The 17,327-nt window shown below is 45.1% G+C and overlaps 2 protein-coding genes across 3 annotated transcripts; one reads left to right on the top strand and one right to left on the bottom strand.

The window, feature by feature from the left end:
• Positions 1-268: 268 nt before the first annotated feature.
• Positions 269-9,864, bottom strand: LOC139761839 (isatin hydrolase-like). Its single transcript, XM_071686372.1, has 6 exons — positions 9,660-9,864; positions 4,057-4,275; positions 3,806-3,930; positions 2,843-3,049; positions 2,311-2,498; positions 269-1,057 (listed from the first exon to the last, which is right to left on the bottom strand). The coding sequence occupies exons 2-6, from the start codon at positions 4,254-4,256 to the stop codon at positions 863-865; spliced, it is 915 nt and encodes a 304-aa protein (XP_071542473.1). The 5' UTR covers positions 4,257-4,275; positions 9,660-9,864; the 3' UTR covers positions 269-862.
• LOC139761834 (uncharacterized) lies at positions 6,239-17,327 on the top strand. 2 transcript variants are annotated; one of them, XM_071686364.1, is made up of 6 exons: positions 6,239-6,313; positions 14,372-14,645; positions 15,123-15,247; positions 15,528-15,737; positions 16,075-16,262; positions 16,749-17,327. In XM_071686364.1, the coding sequence occupies exons 2-6, from the start codon at positions 14,374-14,376 to the stop codon at positions 17,106-17,108; spliced, it is 1,155 nt and encodes a 384-aa protein (XP_071542465.1). In that variant the 5' UTR covers positions 6,239-6,313; positions 14,372-14,373; the 3' UTR covers positions 17,109-17,327. The 2 variants fall into 2 exon arrangements, with proteins under 2 accessions (XP_071542465.1, XP_071542464.1); XM_071686363.1 differs by lacking the exon at positions 6,239-6,313 and adding an exon at positions 11,660-11,736.

Here is a 17,327-nt window from a genome sequence, read left to right as displayed (position 1 = left end):
CCTTGATAAAATACAGCCAGCCTAAGTGTTCATCCTTCCCTTAGAGATAGTCAGTCCTTGGGGACAAGACTCTACCTACGGTGTGTGTGTGTGTGTGTGTGTGTGTGTGTGTGTGTCTGATCACACAAGCTTAAGAGGAGTATCGTCATGGTACACACACACAAGGTTAAGAGACTAGACAATATTATGTGAAAGCTTTCAAAACACACACACACACACACATACAAAACAACAAGTTACTGACCACTTGAGATAAGGATACGCAAAATGATTTACTCTAGATTACTTCTTCTTAGTTATTATTTCGGTACAGTTATGTTCCTTACAGGTTTAGATTATATATAGGATTACTACATAGGACTGAATACCGTTACTTGTGATCTCCATGGGAAGAAAAATAATTGATATGCGAATGATAAACATCACATCTATAAACATCACATCTATAAAGCTGATGTTCATTTCATGACCACAGTTCATCACATCTGAGGATATAGGTCAAGCGGTGTTTCACTCCTGGACTGAAGCTTCTCTTCTTGCTTTCAAAGGTCCAAGGCTGCCCTACGATCAGCAGCAGGGAAGTGATAGACTCTTTGGAGTAACAAGTTCCCTTTCGGCGAGGTTGTATCGTTTTCGTCCCCCGACGATTATTAATACAACCTCGCCAAAGGGAAGTTTTTCCGCTATAAAACCTCATGCAGGCGGAGTACGGCAACACTTAAGATTGGACAACCACCGCATTTTGTCAGCACATAATGAAAGAGAGAGAGACTGTGTCTGCAGACCCCCATGGTGGGTTGGTCTTCACAACACCTGCGTCGGACCATCCGGTCAGACCGATGCGAGGTAGACCACTATCACTCTACGCCTCGAGGAACCAATAAAACGTCGCCACCGTTGCCGTCAGCAGAGGAGGCAGGAGGAGAGTGCTGGGGGTCGGGGAGGCATTGTTGGGTCCTGGCCCTTCGTCCACTTCGGCGATGACTCGAGCAGGGGCGCCGCTCCCTCCGCCGATCTTCATGGGCATCACCGTCACGTAGAAGCCAGACTCCGGGAGCTGAGAAGCGGAAGAGATAGAATGAGATAGGCAGATAGAGAGAGAGAGAGAGAGAGAGAGAGAGAGACAGTAAGAGAGACTGAGAATGAGATACATGTATATAGTTCAGTAAGCTAATCACCTCTGCTCTGTATAGATGTGCTAATGTACATCATTCACCGCAAGAGCCTGGAGGAGACCCAGTGGTGCATGTGCTAATGTACATCATTCATCGCAAGAGCCTGGAGGAGACCCAGTGGTGCATTGCTGTTTGAATTCCTTTTCATCTATATCATGTCAACCGAGACTCCACTTCATCACACTTCACTGGTACGTGTAGAATAGCCTCATGACATGGATCGTACCATCAACTCTGCTCCTCAGGAGTTATGTAGAAGGAACCAAATGATCTGATTTCTGTATAGTCCAGGAGGGTGAGAGACACCCAATCAAAACAGCATTTAGGGTAAGGACATCCAATCAATGTAGCATTTAGGTAAAGGGACATCCAATCAATACAGCATTTAGGGTAAGGGACATCCAATCAGCACAGCCTTATGGGTAAGGTATATCCGATCAGTATGTAGCATGATTACGAGCATTATACAAAGTCATAGACTGGAAGTTCTTTTTTAGTACATATAAGTTGCGTTTTAGATTAAATTCGAATGACTTTGTTATCTATAAGTACATGCAAGATAAAAACCAACACGAAAGACTTGTTCCCTATCAGTTAAATAACAGAGGAACTGGACTTAGTACTTACACTTCAGGATTCTGAAGACGTTAGAGACACAACCATAAAGATGTTGATAACGAAACAACGATTGTTTTCTTTTTTCTTTCGATAATTTTTGTCTTGAGTTTATCAGATAACCTCAGCCAATTGATGAAATTTATATTTTCACAAGTGTGAAGGGTCGTTTTGTGTGCACTCTAAGCTCCTAACTCAACCATTGTGATTCGTAATATCCAACTACATTATCCCTATTAGTCTTTAGATTTATTTTCTGAAGAGCTGAATTCATCAGTGTCTTCAGTTGTTAAAACGTCTCAGTAACAGAACAATCAAAATAATAGTAGTAGTTCTCTTAAGATTCAGCTTTTTGAGGAAAAGCGTATTCTTCGTGTTTGCTAACCTCTGTCCTTTGCAAATATATCTCATCAAATACCTCCTAGTTGACAAAGACGATTACGTCCCTCTCACAAAAGACATGGGTAGAGAAGTTGACCTAAAGACGCGTCTTCTGCGCTCGATTTTTTTTTCCCCTCACCTTATCTAGGTTGGCCACGTTCTCAACGCCGTAGATGTTGCTCTGGAAGAGCTTGACCTGGGCTGGGAAACGAACTGACACGCCCTTGTCGAGCGAGAGGGTGTCGATGCCTACACCCACGACGCCCGTGTCGTGTCCGTGGTCGCTGCCGTGCTTCGCCAGCCACTCAGCTGCTCCTTTGCCCACCCCTGGAAGAGTTGGAGATGGAAGGACTCGGTGATCAAAGCAAGTAATCTATAATGAATTCTTGTCAGGTGATCTAATCTTATTGCACGTCTCTACGCCTCCCTCTAGTAGAGAATAAAGAAGCAATACAATAAAAGAGAAGCCCAGATATGTAAATTAGTTCAGTTGCTCGTATAAAAAAGAGAAGATTTATTTCATATTATCCACAGAGGAAAGAGGAAATACGCCATTGTGTGTGTATATATATATATATATATATATATATATATATATATATATATATATATATATATATAAAACATTACATGACGTTAGATATGATAGAAAAAAAGGGGACCAGAATTACCGGGGAAATTTAAGTTGTTTAGTGGGTCCACCCCAGTGTAAGCTCCCGAGTTGTTGACCATCTTGCCCCAGCCAGTGTGGATGAAGACGAGGGCTCTGTCCGGGATGACGCCATGCTCTCTCTCCCACGCCTCAAGATCCCTTACTGTCACCTCGTAGTTCTTATTGCGGGACTGGCTGATGCGTTTGGACACATCCACCACCACGCCTGCAAGACAGACAGACACACACATACATACATCTCAGAAACATGTGATGTTCAAGGAGTGGTGGTGATGATGGAAAGACATATCAAATGGTTGAAAGTGTACCTGGAGATGAGAACATCATGGAACGTAATTAACAATGACAGATTGATCACTTAACGAAGGTTTAGGAACATCCAAAAGAAGGAGGCAAGAGAGGAACACCCGGATGTATATAGTAGGAAGGACCTTTCTTGGTTGAGACTCTGTTCTTTTAGATGCAATAGCGAGGACATAGTCATTGCTGAACGTCATCTAGAAGTACTGGAATCGATTTACTCGCAATTTGATCATTTTATAAGATACATAAGAAATCTGAGAGTCTATCCTTGATTACATATAAGAATACCCGTCGTGATCGTCATGATGAATTTCTGAAGGTGTGGTAGAAAGTATAGATGGTTGAAGGTTTACATGTGCTAAATCCTCTGAGATTATGTTAGCGATTACCATTTCCAGCATGAGTTCTCTATATCTCATATTGTCTTATTCTACAGAGTATTTTTTCCCTCCTTCAAATTCATCCCATTACATCTCTCACTTCCTCCTGCGCCCATTTTCACTTGTCCGCATTTCTCTTAGATTCTCGGGTTCCATCCCTTTTCCATTGTCTCGTCCCACCTACGGTATCCTTCGTAAAGGTACCTTACCTGGTATCCTCCATGTACCTTACCTGGTACCCACCAGGTACCTTGCCTGGTACCCTCCATGTACCTTACCTGGTACCCTCCAGAGTCGAGCGTTGGGGATGTCGTTCACAGCCCAGCCAGTCTCGTAGTGATGTCGAGGTGCGTTGATGTGTGTCCCGGAGTGTTCCGACGAGCAGAAGCTGTGCACCTCCACCCTAGGAAAGGCAATGTATGGCATTACCATCAAAGCGGGAGACGGCGATCAGGTATGAAACACACAGAGAGAGAGAGAGAGAGAGAGAGAGAGAGAGAGAGAGAGAGAGAGAGAGAGAGAGACTCACCAGATGCCCAGTTTATTACGACCGCTCCTCTGCAGCTCTTGCCTGAAGGCGGAGAACTTCGGGGAGGTCGGGGCGTTCTCGTTGAAGGTGTAGGAGAGATCGAAGAGCTCTGCCGAGGTAGCGGTGACCCCTACTATCACCAGAACGAGCGCCGCAGCCGCAGCCACCGCAGCTGTGGGCATCGCCGCCGCAGACGTCATGGTGACCAACTTCCACTGCCTAGATAGACAGACGAGTAAATAGATGAGTAACAGACACTCGAATAGATAGAGAGACACTCTTAAGCGCTGCGGGAGCCCCGTGCAGAGGGGATTCTTCGACAGGGAGATAAAACAGAAAGACAGACAGATAGATAGACAAACAGACAGACAGATAAGTCAAGCAGGGGAACAGATCTATAAAGATTCTCTAGCTATGAAAAGGCATGTCAGAACGAGGGAAGTAAAATGTTAAGTAGCGAAGACATTTGTATTCTCCCTCCCTCCTACCCTCCCTCCTTCCCTCCCTCCTTAACAAGTCACAATTGAAGCCGCTCCTGTCTCCCTCCTCCGTCACCACGCTTCAAGACCCTTTGAAACTTCCCATTAGACTCTCATACATAGGTGTGAGGCATACATAGGTGTGAGGCATACATAGGTGTGAGGCATACATAGGTGTGAGGCATACATAGGTGTGAGGCATAGGGGGTAAAGATGAGGTAGGGGTTGGAAGGGGGGCGGTCTCACTGAATGGTCGTACAAGGGGCACTGAGTGGATAGTGGACACAGCCCGAGTTCTATATTCCCTAGTCTTTTGTCTGATCTCATAAAAAGACAAAATTCTGCGTTTGTTTCTCTGGCCAGATGTGCGTGTGTGTGTGTGTGTGTGTGTGTGTGTGTGTGTGTGTGTGTGTGTGTGTGTGTGTGTGTGTGTGAGAGAGAGAGAGAGAGAGAGAGAGAGAGAGAGTGTGTGGTGGGTGATTGTGAGTTATCATTAGGGTGAATACCTTGTCATTTCATGGGGGTGAAGGTATGTGTTTTTCTTGGGGTGGGGAACTGCCGCGCCTATCAAAGGGTAGTTGACAGTAGCACGGAACCTGGACATATGAGTGTCTTTATTCATACATATATGTCATCTTTTCCATCAGGAATTCGACAATGCACTACAGTCCCCACCACCTCCTCCTCCTCCTCCTCTCAGACACTGGTAGTAGATGGCGTCACCACGTAGCATTATATTCTCGCAAGCCTTGTGGCAGTTGAGGAAGGTATATATATATATATATATATATATATATATATATATATATATATATATATATATATATATATATAATGGCGTTACAACATCAACACAAATTCTACCTCCTCATCTTCATGATCAACGTCCCTGTTATACGACGATTTTTTTTTCTTTTTATAATTCTACATACCACAGTGCAGTCCATGAAATTTTAAGGGAAGATGTGGTTTCTTCTCTCTCTCTCTCTCTCTCTCTCTCTCTCTCTCTCTCTCTCTCTCTCTCTCTAAAAAGAGTGGGCAACGAGAGGATGATCCATCCACGTCTCGTTGCGCCTCATCGCGTCCGAGGGACTCGGCAATTGACGCATCATTCTTGCCCACCACTGCGGCAGCAGAACCCCAGCTCCTCTACGCATAACACAGCTCGAGGCCAAGGGGGTTGTGAGAGGGCAACGCACCACCACACGAAGGTCATATCTACGTATATGTATATATATGTATATATATATTTTACTATTATTATTTTGCTTTGTCGCTGTCTCTCGCGTTAGCGAGGTAGTGCAAGGAAACAGACGAAAGAATGGCCCAACCCACCCACATACACATGCATATACATACACGTCCACACACGCAAATACACATACCTATACATCTCAACGTATACATATATATACACACACAGACATATACATATGTACACATGTACACAATTCATACTGTCTGCCTTTATTCATTCCCATCGCCAACACGCCACACATGAAATAACAACTCCTTCCCCGCGCATGTGCACGAGGTAGCGCTAGGCGCTATATATATATATATATATATATATATATATATATATATATATATATATATATATATATATATATATTAGATAGATGTGCATAAAATATCATAAACGTTAAAATAAATAAATTGGAACCAACTGTTTCTCCAGGTGGCTGTGCCTCACTCGTCTGGTGCAGTGAAGTCATGATGTCAACATATACTGCTCGCCTCACTGTCAACAGGAGGCAGTTGACACGATCCAGTTGGTGAGTTTTCTTGACCATCTTTTCTTTTTTTTTTTAAGATAATGTCTGGCTCACGTCCAACCCTCAGGTCCAACCATAGATGCTTGGAAAGACTCTCTCTGCCCTTCCCCTCCTCCCACCAAGCCCCAGGCACCATCCTCTCTCGTCGTTTATAGAACCTCTGTCTCTCTCTCTCTCTCTCTCTCTCTCTCTCTCTCTCTCTCTCTCTCTCTCTCTCTCATGACCTAGCATAGGTAACGGAATTATTTCCCCTATGAATTATCTGTATCTACTGTGACAAACGTATATAATCTTTGTCCTCCGCTCTTGTTCATGATGATTCATATTCTCATGCACTAATCTGCATGTGCGTAGGTGACTCATGAGTGCAATTCTGGGTGCACACACACACACACACACGTGCGCAGAAAAGACAAGTGAACTGGTGTCGCAACATTCACGACAGCTGTGCCGTGTCGTCGAGCCCACGTTGCTCGCAGGCAGTGCTTACGCTCCTCCTCAAACATTCGTCGTGCCGCTGCTGAGGTCAGGGAATGCCACCATGTCGTTCAATCTTGAGTAGACTTGGATCCTACAGATCTTGCGTCCTGATGCGACTCTCGTAGGCCTTCCCTTGATGCTACGATCCTAGCACCTCCTTTGATGCTATGGTCCTAGCACCTCCTTGATGCCACGTTCCTAGTACCTCTCTCCCTGGGCGACCCCAGTATTGTCTTTAGTGCTTTGCACACACACACACACACACACACACACACACACACACACACCACAAGGCCTGGTATGATGGCATGAGTGAGCCACTTGGCATGGGAGGTGCTTCAGGCGAGAACACGATGGCTATATAGACCTGGGCAAGTCTCCAGCCTCCGCCAGGCGGGGTGCCAACCGACTTACCCACCTACACCAGACCGAGACCAACAGTTGCCATACCTGTGGTCTGAGGTTTGCCATAGCAGATGAGCCGATGAAAAGTACATCGACAAAACGTACAACTTTTCCGTCTTTTTTCTGTCTGTGGTCTTCATTCTGAGTGATCTAGTGAGATTGTCATAAGTTATGAGTGGAATAATTCGTGATAAAGATTGCCATAAGTTATGAGTTGAAGAATTCGTGATAAAGATAACGCAGGGTAAAGATACGGAGAATAGATCGATCGAGTATACTTAGATATTCACTGATATAAACCAGCAGATTGTTACATAGTCAGGTGGCATAGCTCTCTTACCTCCATGTGGCATATACGTCTTACCCTGAATGCATATCACACATTGTTCCTTGTTTAAAAACCGCTGCTGATTGATGGACGAAACAAAATATATATATAATCTTTAATACATTTCAATGAAAGTGGGAAGAAAGAGACGGAACAACACACCTTGAAACACTTGTGCCAACATCTGTCCAAAAGCACCATCGTGTGGTCATCGGTGCCAACAAGTGGCCATAAGTGCCATCATGTGGCCATGAGTGCCATCATGTGGCCATGAGTGCCATCGTATGCACATCCGGGCCTGCATGTTCTGCCATTACCAACACCTAAAGACCAGTGCCAAAATGTGGCCCTCGTTACCACAACATGTTGGCCATCGTTGGCAATAGAGTCAATGAGAAGACTTGACATTTAAACGAGCATAGCTGAACACACAAACACACACACACACACACACACACGTCAGTCATTAGATAGAGAGAAAAAAGTGGTACACTAAATAGACAAAGAGTTCTTTCAACATAACCGCAACATCACGTTTCTAACATCATACGTAAGGATCATTCAGATAACAACAGGTCCATAATCACCACCCTAGGATGCGGCCCCATTCACCATTCCAAGTGTTATAAATAAACCTGACCCGGGCATCACGCCCAGGCTCACCCACGCCATGAAAAATTTCATGAAAAAGGAAGAGAAAACAAAGCAGCTAATTATTTAAAGGGTTCAGGTGTGCGGGCGTAGCGACGTGAGGGCTGGCACACCCAATGAATGTGGGATAGAGCGTACCCAGAACCACGCTCGTTGTGTTTTTTATGTGTGAGGAAGACTGTCCTCTCCAGGAGATAAAGGGGTGGATGACATGAGGAAGAGGAGGAGGAGGAGGAGGAAGAGGAGGTGGAGGAGAAGGAGGAAGGGTTACAAGGGTGGGGAAGAGAGGAATTAAAGTGGAAGACAACCTGATGAGACCTAACTAAGCTTATTTGAGGTGGGAGGGCGGGCTTAACCCAGCTTGCTTAAGTTGATGTTAATTTGGGTGATTAGCTAAAGGGCGTGAGCTAGCCTGTGTTCACCCCCTGCTGAGCACCGCCTGTGTTGGCAGGTGATGTAGGTTACTCTCGATACTTTAGCCAAAACATGTCAGGAGGAGACCAGTGCTTTTTTTCGACATACATGTAGATGACGACTGTAGGAAGCATCGTTGCCTCTGCTGGAAAATTTAAGGGTTCTAGACAGAACATATATATATATATATATATATATATATATATATATATATATATATATATATATATATATTTAGTCATATAGTTATATATATTCCGGCCCTCGTTAATGCTGTCACTCTTTTTTAATGTGATAAGGGCCTTGTGGGTCCCTGAGCCCACACGATTCCACTTGTCACCCTCCTACATCTCTGTATCTCATCCACTGTACTATCCCTGCCTGCATTCACTCCTCCCTTCAGTGTTCCCTTTGCTCACACCATTACGGAAACGCTCCTTCCACATGCACTATGACAGGGAAGGACTTTTGGTTATTGTTCTTGTTTCATGATCACAAAACAGAGGCAGGGTAAAAGTTTGAAGCCACATCTGAAGCATTTCACAATATGCTTGTTGCCACGCGAAGTGCATTTCCTGCTTAGCTTGGCCAAGGGCCCGGGCCACTACAGGTTTAATAATACCTCTGGAGGTTTTTCTTTTTTTTTCCCTGTATGGAACGACTTCGATAAACCTCTCTTGGGGGTCAGCAAAGAGGATGCATGTTATGACGAACAGCTTTAAGAACACGTGTGTGTGTGTATGTTATCTGTTACATCATCTGTATTATATAACTGGTTTTGCGAAGGAAGGGTGATTTCTCGAACTGTCGAGATATGGCAGAATGCCCAGTTCACTAAGGGATGCGAGTGATCTTGAATGAATGGACTGGAGATTATTAATGAGAAATCATAGTTTCCCATGGTTGAACGTGTAGGGGAGAAAAAAGAAATAACCCTATGTCCAATCGTCAAGAAATATAATTGAGGTGCACTTCAATCTCCATCATCACATATACCTGCAAATATGCTACATGTGCGTCCTACCAATACCCTGTGTGTGTGTGTGTGTGTGTGTGTCCTCGACCTACCTCGATCGTCTTGCCACTACAGACGTCGTCCTCGGAGTGGTGCTCCTCCACCTGACGACTTCCTGGCAGAGGGAATCTTGCTAGGTAGCGAGAGAGAGAGAGAAGCGCGCGTCGGGCGTCCGCCTTGCTCTATGTACGTGTGTCAGGGTGTGCGTGCGTGTGTGTGTGTGAGTGTGTCCTCGTCCACACCACCGACCAGACTGGCATACTGGGGCGCTTGCAAGCATCTCCCTCCCCCGCCCTGGACGCCCTTTAAGGGGAGCATGGGCTGGGTGTCGCCCTCCTACGCCTCCAAGGAGAGAGAGACAGAAAAAAAAAAATGAAGGGCGGGTGAATGACTTACTCCCTTTTTTTTTCTCTCTCTCTCTCTCTCTCTCTCTCTCTCTCTCTCTCTCTCTCTCTCTCTCTCTCTCTCTCTCTCTCTCTCTCATTTTACAGCAGCTGACATGATGCGAAAACGGGGGAGGGGTGAGAGGGAGCGCCCTTCTCACGATCAGAACGTACGATGGTAGACATAATATACGTCAAAGGCAAATGAATGTGAGAGAAAATATCTATACGTTCATTAAAACGTGTAGGGGAGGTGGAATCTTACGCCAAAGTAGATGACATATTCTTGTCCGACATGACAAACAACGCATCTCAAACGCGAACACAGGCTGATAGATGTCACGGAAGTGAGTAGGTGGGTGCTGCTTTCGGGGAATTTTCTTGAAGTCTCTTATGGGCAAGATGTGGGTCGTTGGTTCATTTGTTTGGTCGCTGCTGATGGACGGGTGCAACGAGATCATCTCTTGCATACCTAAGTATTGAGGTGAACTATAAAAGTGTCTGAATACATAGTAACCTTCATTTCATAAGTGGCATTCAGGGAGTATATATATATATATATATATATATATATATATATATATATATATATATATATATATATATATATATACACGTAATTAATTAGATGGTCTTGATTAGGTCATTTAGCTGCCTGCTGCTGTGCTAAGTTAACACAAGAGGAGTGCTCATGTTGGGGACCACGCCTCCTGAGATTTCCTGAGTGTTGGAAGTGGATATTGTGTACACTCGTAGCGTTCCCGTCTGGTTTTTGATACCACAATAAAACTTTGACGGTAACTCTATCATTTGATTTTTGCTTTAGATCATCATCAAAATGTATGTAAATTTCTATTTAGATTGAGATTTGGATACATATTTTTGGGGTTCACCCTACAACAATTGGGTAGGGAACAGTCCCTCGTCGAAGTGATAACTCTTACGAAGTATCCCACAACATTCCCGCGGTGAAAACCATTTTCTATGAAAGATGTTATTGTCAGCGATTTTCTATAAATTAAAATGAAATCACCAACTTCAGTAATTAAGCACGATGGTACTTTGAAGGGCCTAGCTTTTGTCTGATTCTTAAGTTTCTAGTCAAAAGTCAACGTCAGCTGACAGAAGAAGGTAGTGGATGGTCAAAGGACTTTTGACTTCAGGAAAGTCCACCCCCATAATGGTGATAATGATAATGTATATGTTTGTGATTACTATTTGTGTGTTACGGGGAGAGAGTTTTACACTCGTGTTGCCTCGTCCTTTAACTTTGTCCATAAGTATCATGTCTCTTCTCCTGTGTAATGTTTACACCTGCACTCACATCCCAGACAAACCCAGGTACCTATGTATCGACCAGCCCGGAAGGGAAGGTGAACACATAGGTTGGATGTACACTGATTGCCACGCCCAGGATTCGAACCCACACTGGACCGACCCTGGACTGGCATGTGCTAACTCATGGACACTGTGTGTGTGTGTGTGTGTGTGTGTGTGTGTGTGTGTGTGTGACAACACCACTGTGTGTTATAGGACTTTTAGCCGTCAGCATTCATAACATTTCAACGAGTATTCGAATTTCCTCCTTGGACACCATTGGCTCCGCTCAGTGACACGTCACTGTATAAAACAAACCTTCTATGACCAATCAGGAGAGGGCTTGACTACCCGTCGGCGCCTGAGGACTTGGTCCTGTCTTTCCTCACCAGTTGACAGGATCACACAGTGCGACAATAACCCTTAACAGGTAAGTGAGTCATGTAAGTGATTGACTGTGGATTTTCATGTCACACACACACACACACATATATACGCATAGACGATTCACTATAAGAACTACACTTACTGGACTTGCAATCTGCAGCATTTGCTCTGTGTTCTCTGGCCTTGTATCTGATGTTGCACGTTGTGCTTGCAATCAATGTAGCAACGTGGTTCTGGGAGCACATAAGATGGACAGACAACAGGACATCTCATGGTGCTTGACGAGGTTATCTGCTGGAGGACAGCATTATCGTCCATAGGTCTTACAATATCGATAACGTTGGAGACAGGGTTGTAAACCATATCCTCTACAAAAGTCAGTGTTTTATAGACCGGAAACGTCCTTCTTAAAGGTGTTCCCTCCCGGCAATGATGACACATACCTCACCACGCTCGTCTTTGCTCCATGAACTCACGCCAACTTGCCTGTAGTGGCGCCACCACCCACAGGATGGATAGGAGGAGCACAAGACTGGTTGTCCTTCATCCACAGAGCGTATGTATGTTGGATGTCGACTCATACAAGCCGAGTCTCGCATACATGTATGGATGTATGCACGTCATAGCTAGCAGGACAGAACACACAAATGTTATAGGGAAGAAATTATAGTGTTGTATTCTGGCTTTAGCTGAAGGAAAGGACGTATCGCCATGGTGGTTGATGTCACAAGGAGTAGAATATCTTTTTTCTTCGTCTGCATTCCTACCACCTGCTTAGGAAGACATCTTCCCAGTGACACAAACAGCGAGAAAGGAAAACTTTTAAGCATGATAAAACTCCCACTTCAAATGTCTACCTCAGGCCCGAGTTCGTAGCCACTTAACACAAATACCCGTTTAAAAGGAGAACATGACTTTCCCTCATCTCACACATTTTCACAACAGCTGACACTCGATACTAAGTCTTACATACGAGTGACAGCTCTCCTGTGTTACTACGCCAGCGAATTTCTTTTTTCTTTTCTTGATAGCATGATTTGAGCTACAGCTGTGTCAGCTGCGGCAGAGAACTGGTGATATTCTCTGTTTCTATTTGGATTACTTCTTAAATCTTTCCTACTTTCGTCAACATATCTACTCCAGTAGGCTATGTTAGTCTATCATGTGTCTATCTCTCTCTCACTGTTTTCTATATGGTGTTCGAGGATGATATACGTATATATATACTTATATATCTGTTTCCATTATAGTCATGGTCTTACCCAACGTGTACAGAGAACAGCAAATGCCATTTGTCTTCAGCTCCAATGTCTGTGATCCCAGATGTCTGTCGTGAGGAGCCACGGGTCTCAGGTTACATCATGCCATTATCTTGAACTCGGGGGTCAGACGGAGGGTAAAAAAAATAAGAAGGGTGGTTTTCGACCGGGGGAAAGGCACGGTCGAAATATATATGGAAGACCATTTATATAGTATCCATATGTATGGTGGAGATGTGTGGGGGAGTTTGGCTGGGTTCGAATATCCTCTTTTCTTTAGACCTAACCGTCATTTCCCTCGTTTTGTCACCATGGAGGCTGACGATCAACCAGGGAGGAGGAGGATAAGGAAGAGAAGGAGGAGGAGGAAGAGATAAAGACGAGGAACAGCAGGAGGAGGAGCGAAGGGCTGGAGGTGTGAGGATAATGGTGCTCTGACGCTCCGCTCGGACTTGCGTTTGGATGAGGTTGTACGAAGGTGATGTGGAGGTACTCGAGGTTCCTGCACACATCCCTAAAAAATACACACTCACACGCAAAAAAAGACCCTACACACACACACACACACACACACACACACACACACACACACACACCTATGATTGCTTGCGAATATTCGTTCAATTTCCCCACTTTCTGTGTCTACGGCAGCCTTATCTTAGTGGCGATCTAGTCTCTGGTGGTAAGATCCTGCTGCTCACAACACGTGAAGAGAACAATATCTTGAGGCAGTGGAGATACTGGGCTTGTCATTTGATAATGTGAACAGCTGAGCAATGTGCACTGTCAGTAAGGTTTTGCTTATGTTATAGTTCTATGCTCAGCTCGAAACTGTTGTGAGGCAGTGTGGTCATTGTTGCCAGTGAGGCGAGTATATATCTACATCACTATAACACCCTCTCGTTTCTAAAACCTTCTCCCTCTCTCTCCCTTCGTCCCCCTTTTGCTCTCTCTCTCTCTCTCTCTCTCTCTCTCTCTCTCTCTCTCTCTCTCTCTCTCTCTCTCTCTCTCTCTCTCTCGCGTTTTGTCTCTCCTTCTCTCTCTGTCGATATTTTTCTTCTGTCGACTTATCTGTCTGTCAGTCAGCCTTGTCTCTCGTCTCCCGTCTCATCTACCTGTGTGTCTCTTGGTCTCCAGTACTAAACTCCCAGGTCACACACCTGCCATTGATCTTGGTAATGTAGCGTTGTGACCTGCCATCGTTACCAAGCAAGTTCGTTACTATCCATACGTTATCATTCTCTGAATATTTTGTAACCAGTACACCGAATATCTCCAACACACAGAAGATTTTTCAAGATTCGTGATGAACATGTCTTAATGAGAGAATGACCTCCCTCACCTGTCTCTCAGGGGACTATAAGCGGTTGCAGTATATTTAAAACATATCCTTTTTTTCCCCCCCTTCCCTTTTCTGAGGTATGGCATCACGACCTCACACCCGAACCCAGACACCCACTTCGACCCCAGGGATGATGGTCGTGGTGGTGATAGTGGTCGTGGCCTCGTTGGTCTTAGCTGTTGCCAGCCCTGCCGACGCCTCTGCTTTCGTACAGGATCCCACTGTTACTGGCGGAGTCGACCTCCTAACGTCTGTGTCCCTGCTGGACCTGACGTACACGATCAATGTGGACGTCCCCGCCTCTCACCAAGTCAGAGTTGTGGAATCTGATCAGCATCAGATCAACGTTAAGTTCGTATCTCATCTTAACTTTCACTTGTTTTTTTTTTCCCTGAATGTTAGATAAACAAAGGTCTTCATGACTGAAGTTCGTCTTCATATGACACAAGTTTAGGTTTAAGATTTATTTGGTAAATCTGACATCATGTTATTCGAAGTAGCTTAGATACTGTATTAAGGTCTTGTGAGTCAGTTACTGTTAGGTGTAATGGAGAAGGGTTAGATACATGAAACACATAGATTAAAATCAAGTCGATGTATGTAAGTGCCTTTGAGTAACATTCTAAGCAACTCTAAGGTACTTATTCACAGCTCTTTTAGTTCCTTGTTTTCCTCCTTCAAGAAATATCTTTATCTTTAGATAAATTCCAGTCTTTGAGTAACGTTTACGGACTCCCATCCATCCTCTTAACCTCTTTTTTAGGCAATACAGTTGCAGGTAAGTCATCCTTCCAATGTAGAGTAACCTGAAGGTGGTGTTGTCGTCAGGATCATGATGAATGACATGTGTGGGGATCAGCTCCTGGGCACTCACGTAGACGCCCCCGCCCACTTCTCCAACACCAGCTGGACCGTTGAGGACATCCCCCTCTACAGGCTCTGGAACGTTCCAGGTAGGTGATGAGGAGGTGGAATACGGGAGCTGAAGGTGGGATGTTGTGGGAGAGGAGGTTCTCTGTCACAGGAGGAGGAGGAGGAGGAGGAGGAGGAGTAGGTGGTCAGGGGAACGAGAGGAACTTGATGATTAAAGAGAATAAATTTTTAGTCTCTCTCTCTCTCTCTCTCTCTCTCTCTCTCTCTCTCTCTCTCTCTCTCTCTCTCTCTCTCTCTTCGGTGAAAAGGTGTTTTACTAACCAACCTCATACGTAATGAACAGCCTGATTTCTCCTGCAGCTGTGGTGATCGACATGGAACCCACGGTACGAATGTCAGGCAACCGGACATACGCCATCACAGCCAGGGACCTGGAAAGGGCCCTATCCAAGCACCAAGAGTTCCTCCCACATGCAGGCGTCGTCCTACTGAACACTGGCTGGAACAAGAAGAGCCACAACCTAAGAGATTACTTAGGCTACGACGAAAACGAGACCAACCATTTTCCAGGTATATGAAGGTTATACTTAGGCTGCCCTGAGGTTAGGTTGTTATGGAAAGGGATTTCGCCGTTCCTGGGGTATTGACGAGCGCTTAACGAGTGTCTTGAGATACGTTCCAGTTGACCTTAAATCTCACTACCTCATCAGCGAAGTTGCATCTAAACCTGAACGCTAAGGGAGCTCGCATGTTTCCCAAACAAGTTTTCGATGAATCAGTTAAAGAACAGATTTCCATCCTGAGCCAAGTTTCTAACTGGATACACATAAAGAGGTTATGACATCTAGGTACATACCTGGTTTTTGCGCGCTGGGAAGCGCACACTCTCAAGACACAACTTTTCCAGGTTTGAGCGAGGATGGCGCGCAGTGGCTTGCTAACTATGGGTACCGCAGACACCCGCGCACGGGCGTGGTTGGCGTCGGGATTGACACACCTTCGGTGGACGTGGGTGACTCCTTGGTTAACCCCGCCCGCACCGTGCTCCACGCCAACAACATCTACAGCATCCATAACCTCAAGAATCTGGACAAGGTGAGGTGGGACACACACACACACACACACACACACACACACACACACACACGCACACACCTTGACTCGCAAATACAAGCCAACTAACTCTTCTTATCCCTACGTACATCCACAACCTCGTTCTCGACGTGGAGACCGACCATAACATTTCCCAACACCCGCCACGCTGCCCACATCCACAACCCATTTTTTCACTCTCATTCCCATACAGACAACCACAGTAATAATCGTGTTAATGCCCACAACCCACACTCCCTGTTCCTTTAAGCCATATTTGTATTTTCATGTGTTGACAATATCCTTCATATCTGCTCGGATCTAATGATATAGAATATCTACTGAAATATGAGGTTTTTTCGATAGTCATGATCTCCGATGTTTTATACATTTGTGGGAGTTACATATGACAGGAACAGGTTAGGTTGTCAGTGGGTATTAATCCCTATGGTTAACCAGCAAGACTCACGAAGTACCTCTGTTCTGTAGCTGCCTTCGTCTGGCTTCCGAGTGACGGTGATGCCTTTGAAGATCGGTGGAGGGAGCGCTGCTGCTCCGGCCCGAGTCTTAGCCACGAAGGTGAACGAAACCGCCCTCACGAGCGAGAATCGCAGCCAACACCACCACCACCACTCATCTTCTCGAGAAGAGGAGTCTTCCGAAGAAGATAATGACTTCGGAGGCGACACGCACGATGGATGGCCCTACGACAAACTCTTCCCTTACGGTGATGTCAACTTCGTAGACAGGGATGGCATGGTCTTGATGGCATCCTCGGCCACTGTTCTCGTCCACGCATCGTTCTTGCTACCCCTTCTCCTAACGGCGACGGTGGCAATGTGGATCTGATAAGGTCCTTTTGCGGAGGATGGGAAATGCATCCCCGTTCCACTTCCAGTCTTCAGTATCAGCCAGAGGTAAATGATTCGACAGTGATGTACTGGGGTATATCTACAATGTATGGCTACACCACCTAATTTCCTATTTTCAGAGCAATTTTATCGGCTGGGTGTTATCATTTCAAACACCAAATGAATGTCTAATATTCTGTGTAAAACCTAAATCAAA

The sequence above is a fragment of the Panulirus ornatus genome, chromosome 42 (assembly GCF_036320965.1).
Source record: "Panulirus ornatus isolate Po-2019 chromosome 42, ASM3632096v1, whole genome shotgun sequence".
In the NCBI taxonomy this organism is placed as follows: domain Eukaryota; kingdom Metazoa; phylum Arthropoda; class Malacostraca; order Decapoda; family Palinuridae; genus Panulirus; species Panulirus ornatus.
This window is presented reverse-complemented; position numbering and strand designations above follow the sequence as displayed.

What these genes read in the sequence shown, in the direction of transcription:
- LOC139761834 (XM_071686364.1), top strand. Translation starts at nt 14,374, where the DNA reads ATGGCATCACGACCTCACACCCGAACCCAGACACCCACTTCGACCCCA. An exon ending in CAGCATCAGATCAACGTTAA is followed by an intron (nt 14,646 to 15,122) that starts GTTCGTATCTCA and finishes TGTTGTCGTCAG; the next exon opens with GATCATGATGAATGACATGT. An exon ending in ACCTCAAGAATCTGGACAAG is followed by an intron (nt 16,263 to 16,748) that starts GTGAGGTGGGAC and finishes TCTGTTCTGTAG; the next exon opens with CTGCCTTCGTCTGGCTTCCG.
- LOC139761839 (XM_071686372.1), bottom strand. Translation starts at nt 4,256, where the DNA reads ATGACGTCTGCGGCGGCGATGCCCACAGCTGCGGTGGCTGCGGCTGCG. An exon ending in CGTAATAAACTGGGCATCTG is followed by an intron (nt 3,931 to 4,056) that starts GTGAGTCTCTCT and finishes TGCCTTTCCTAG; the next exon opens with GGTGGAGGTGCACAGCTTCT. An exon ending in ACGTGGCCAACCTAGATAAG is followed by an intron (nt 1,058 to 2,310) that starts GTGAGGGGAAAA and finishes TCCGCTTCTCAG; the next exon opens with CTCCCGGAGTCTGGCTTCTA.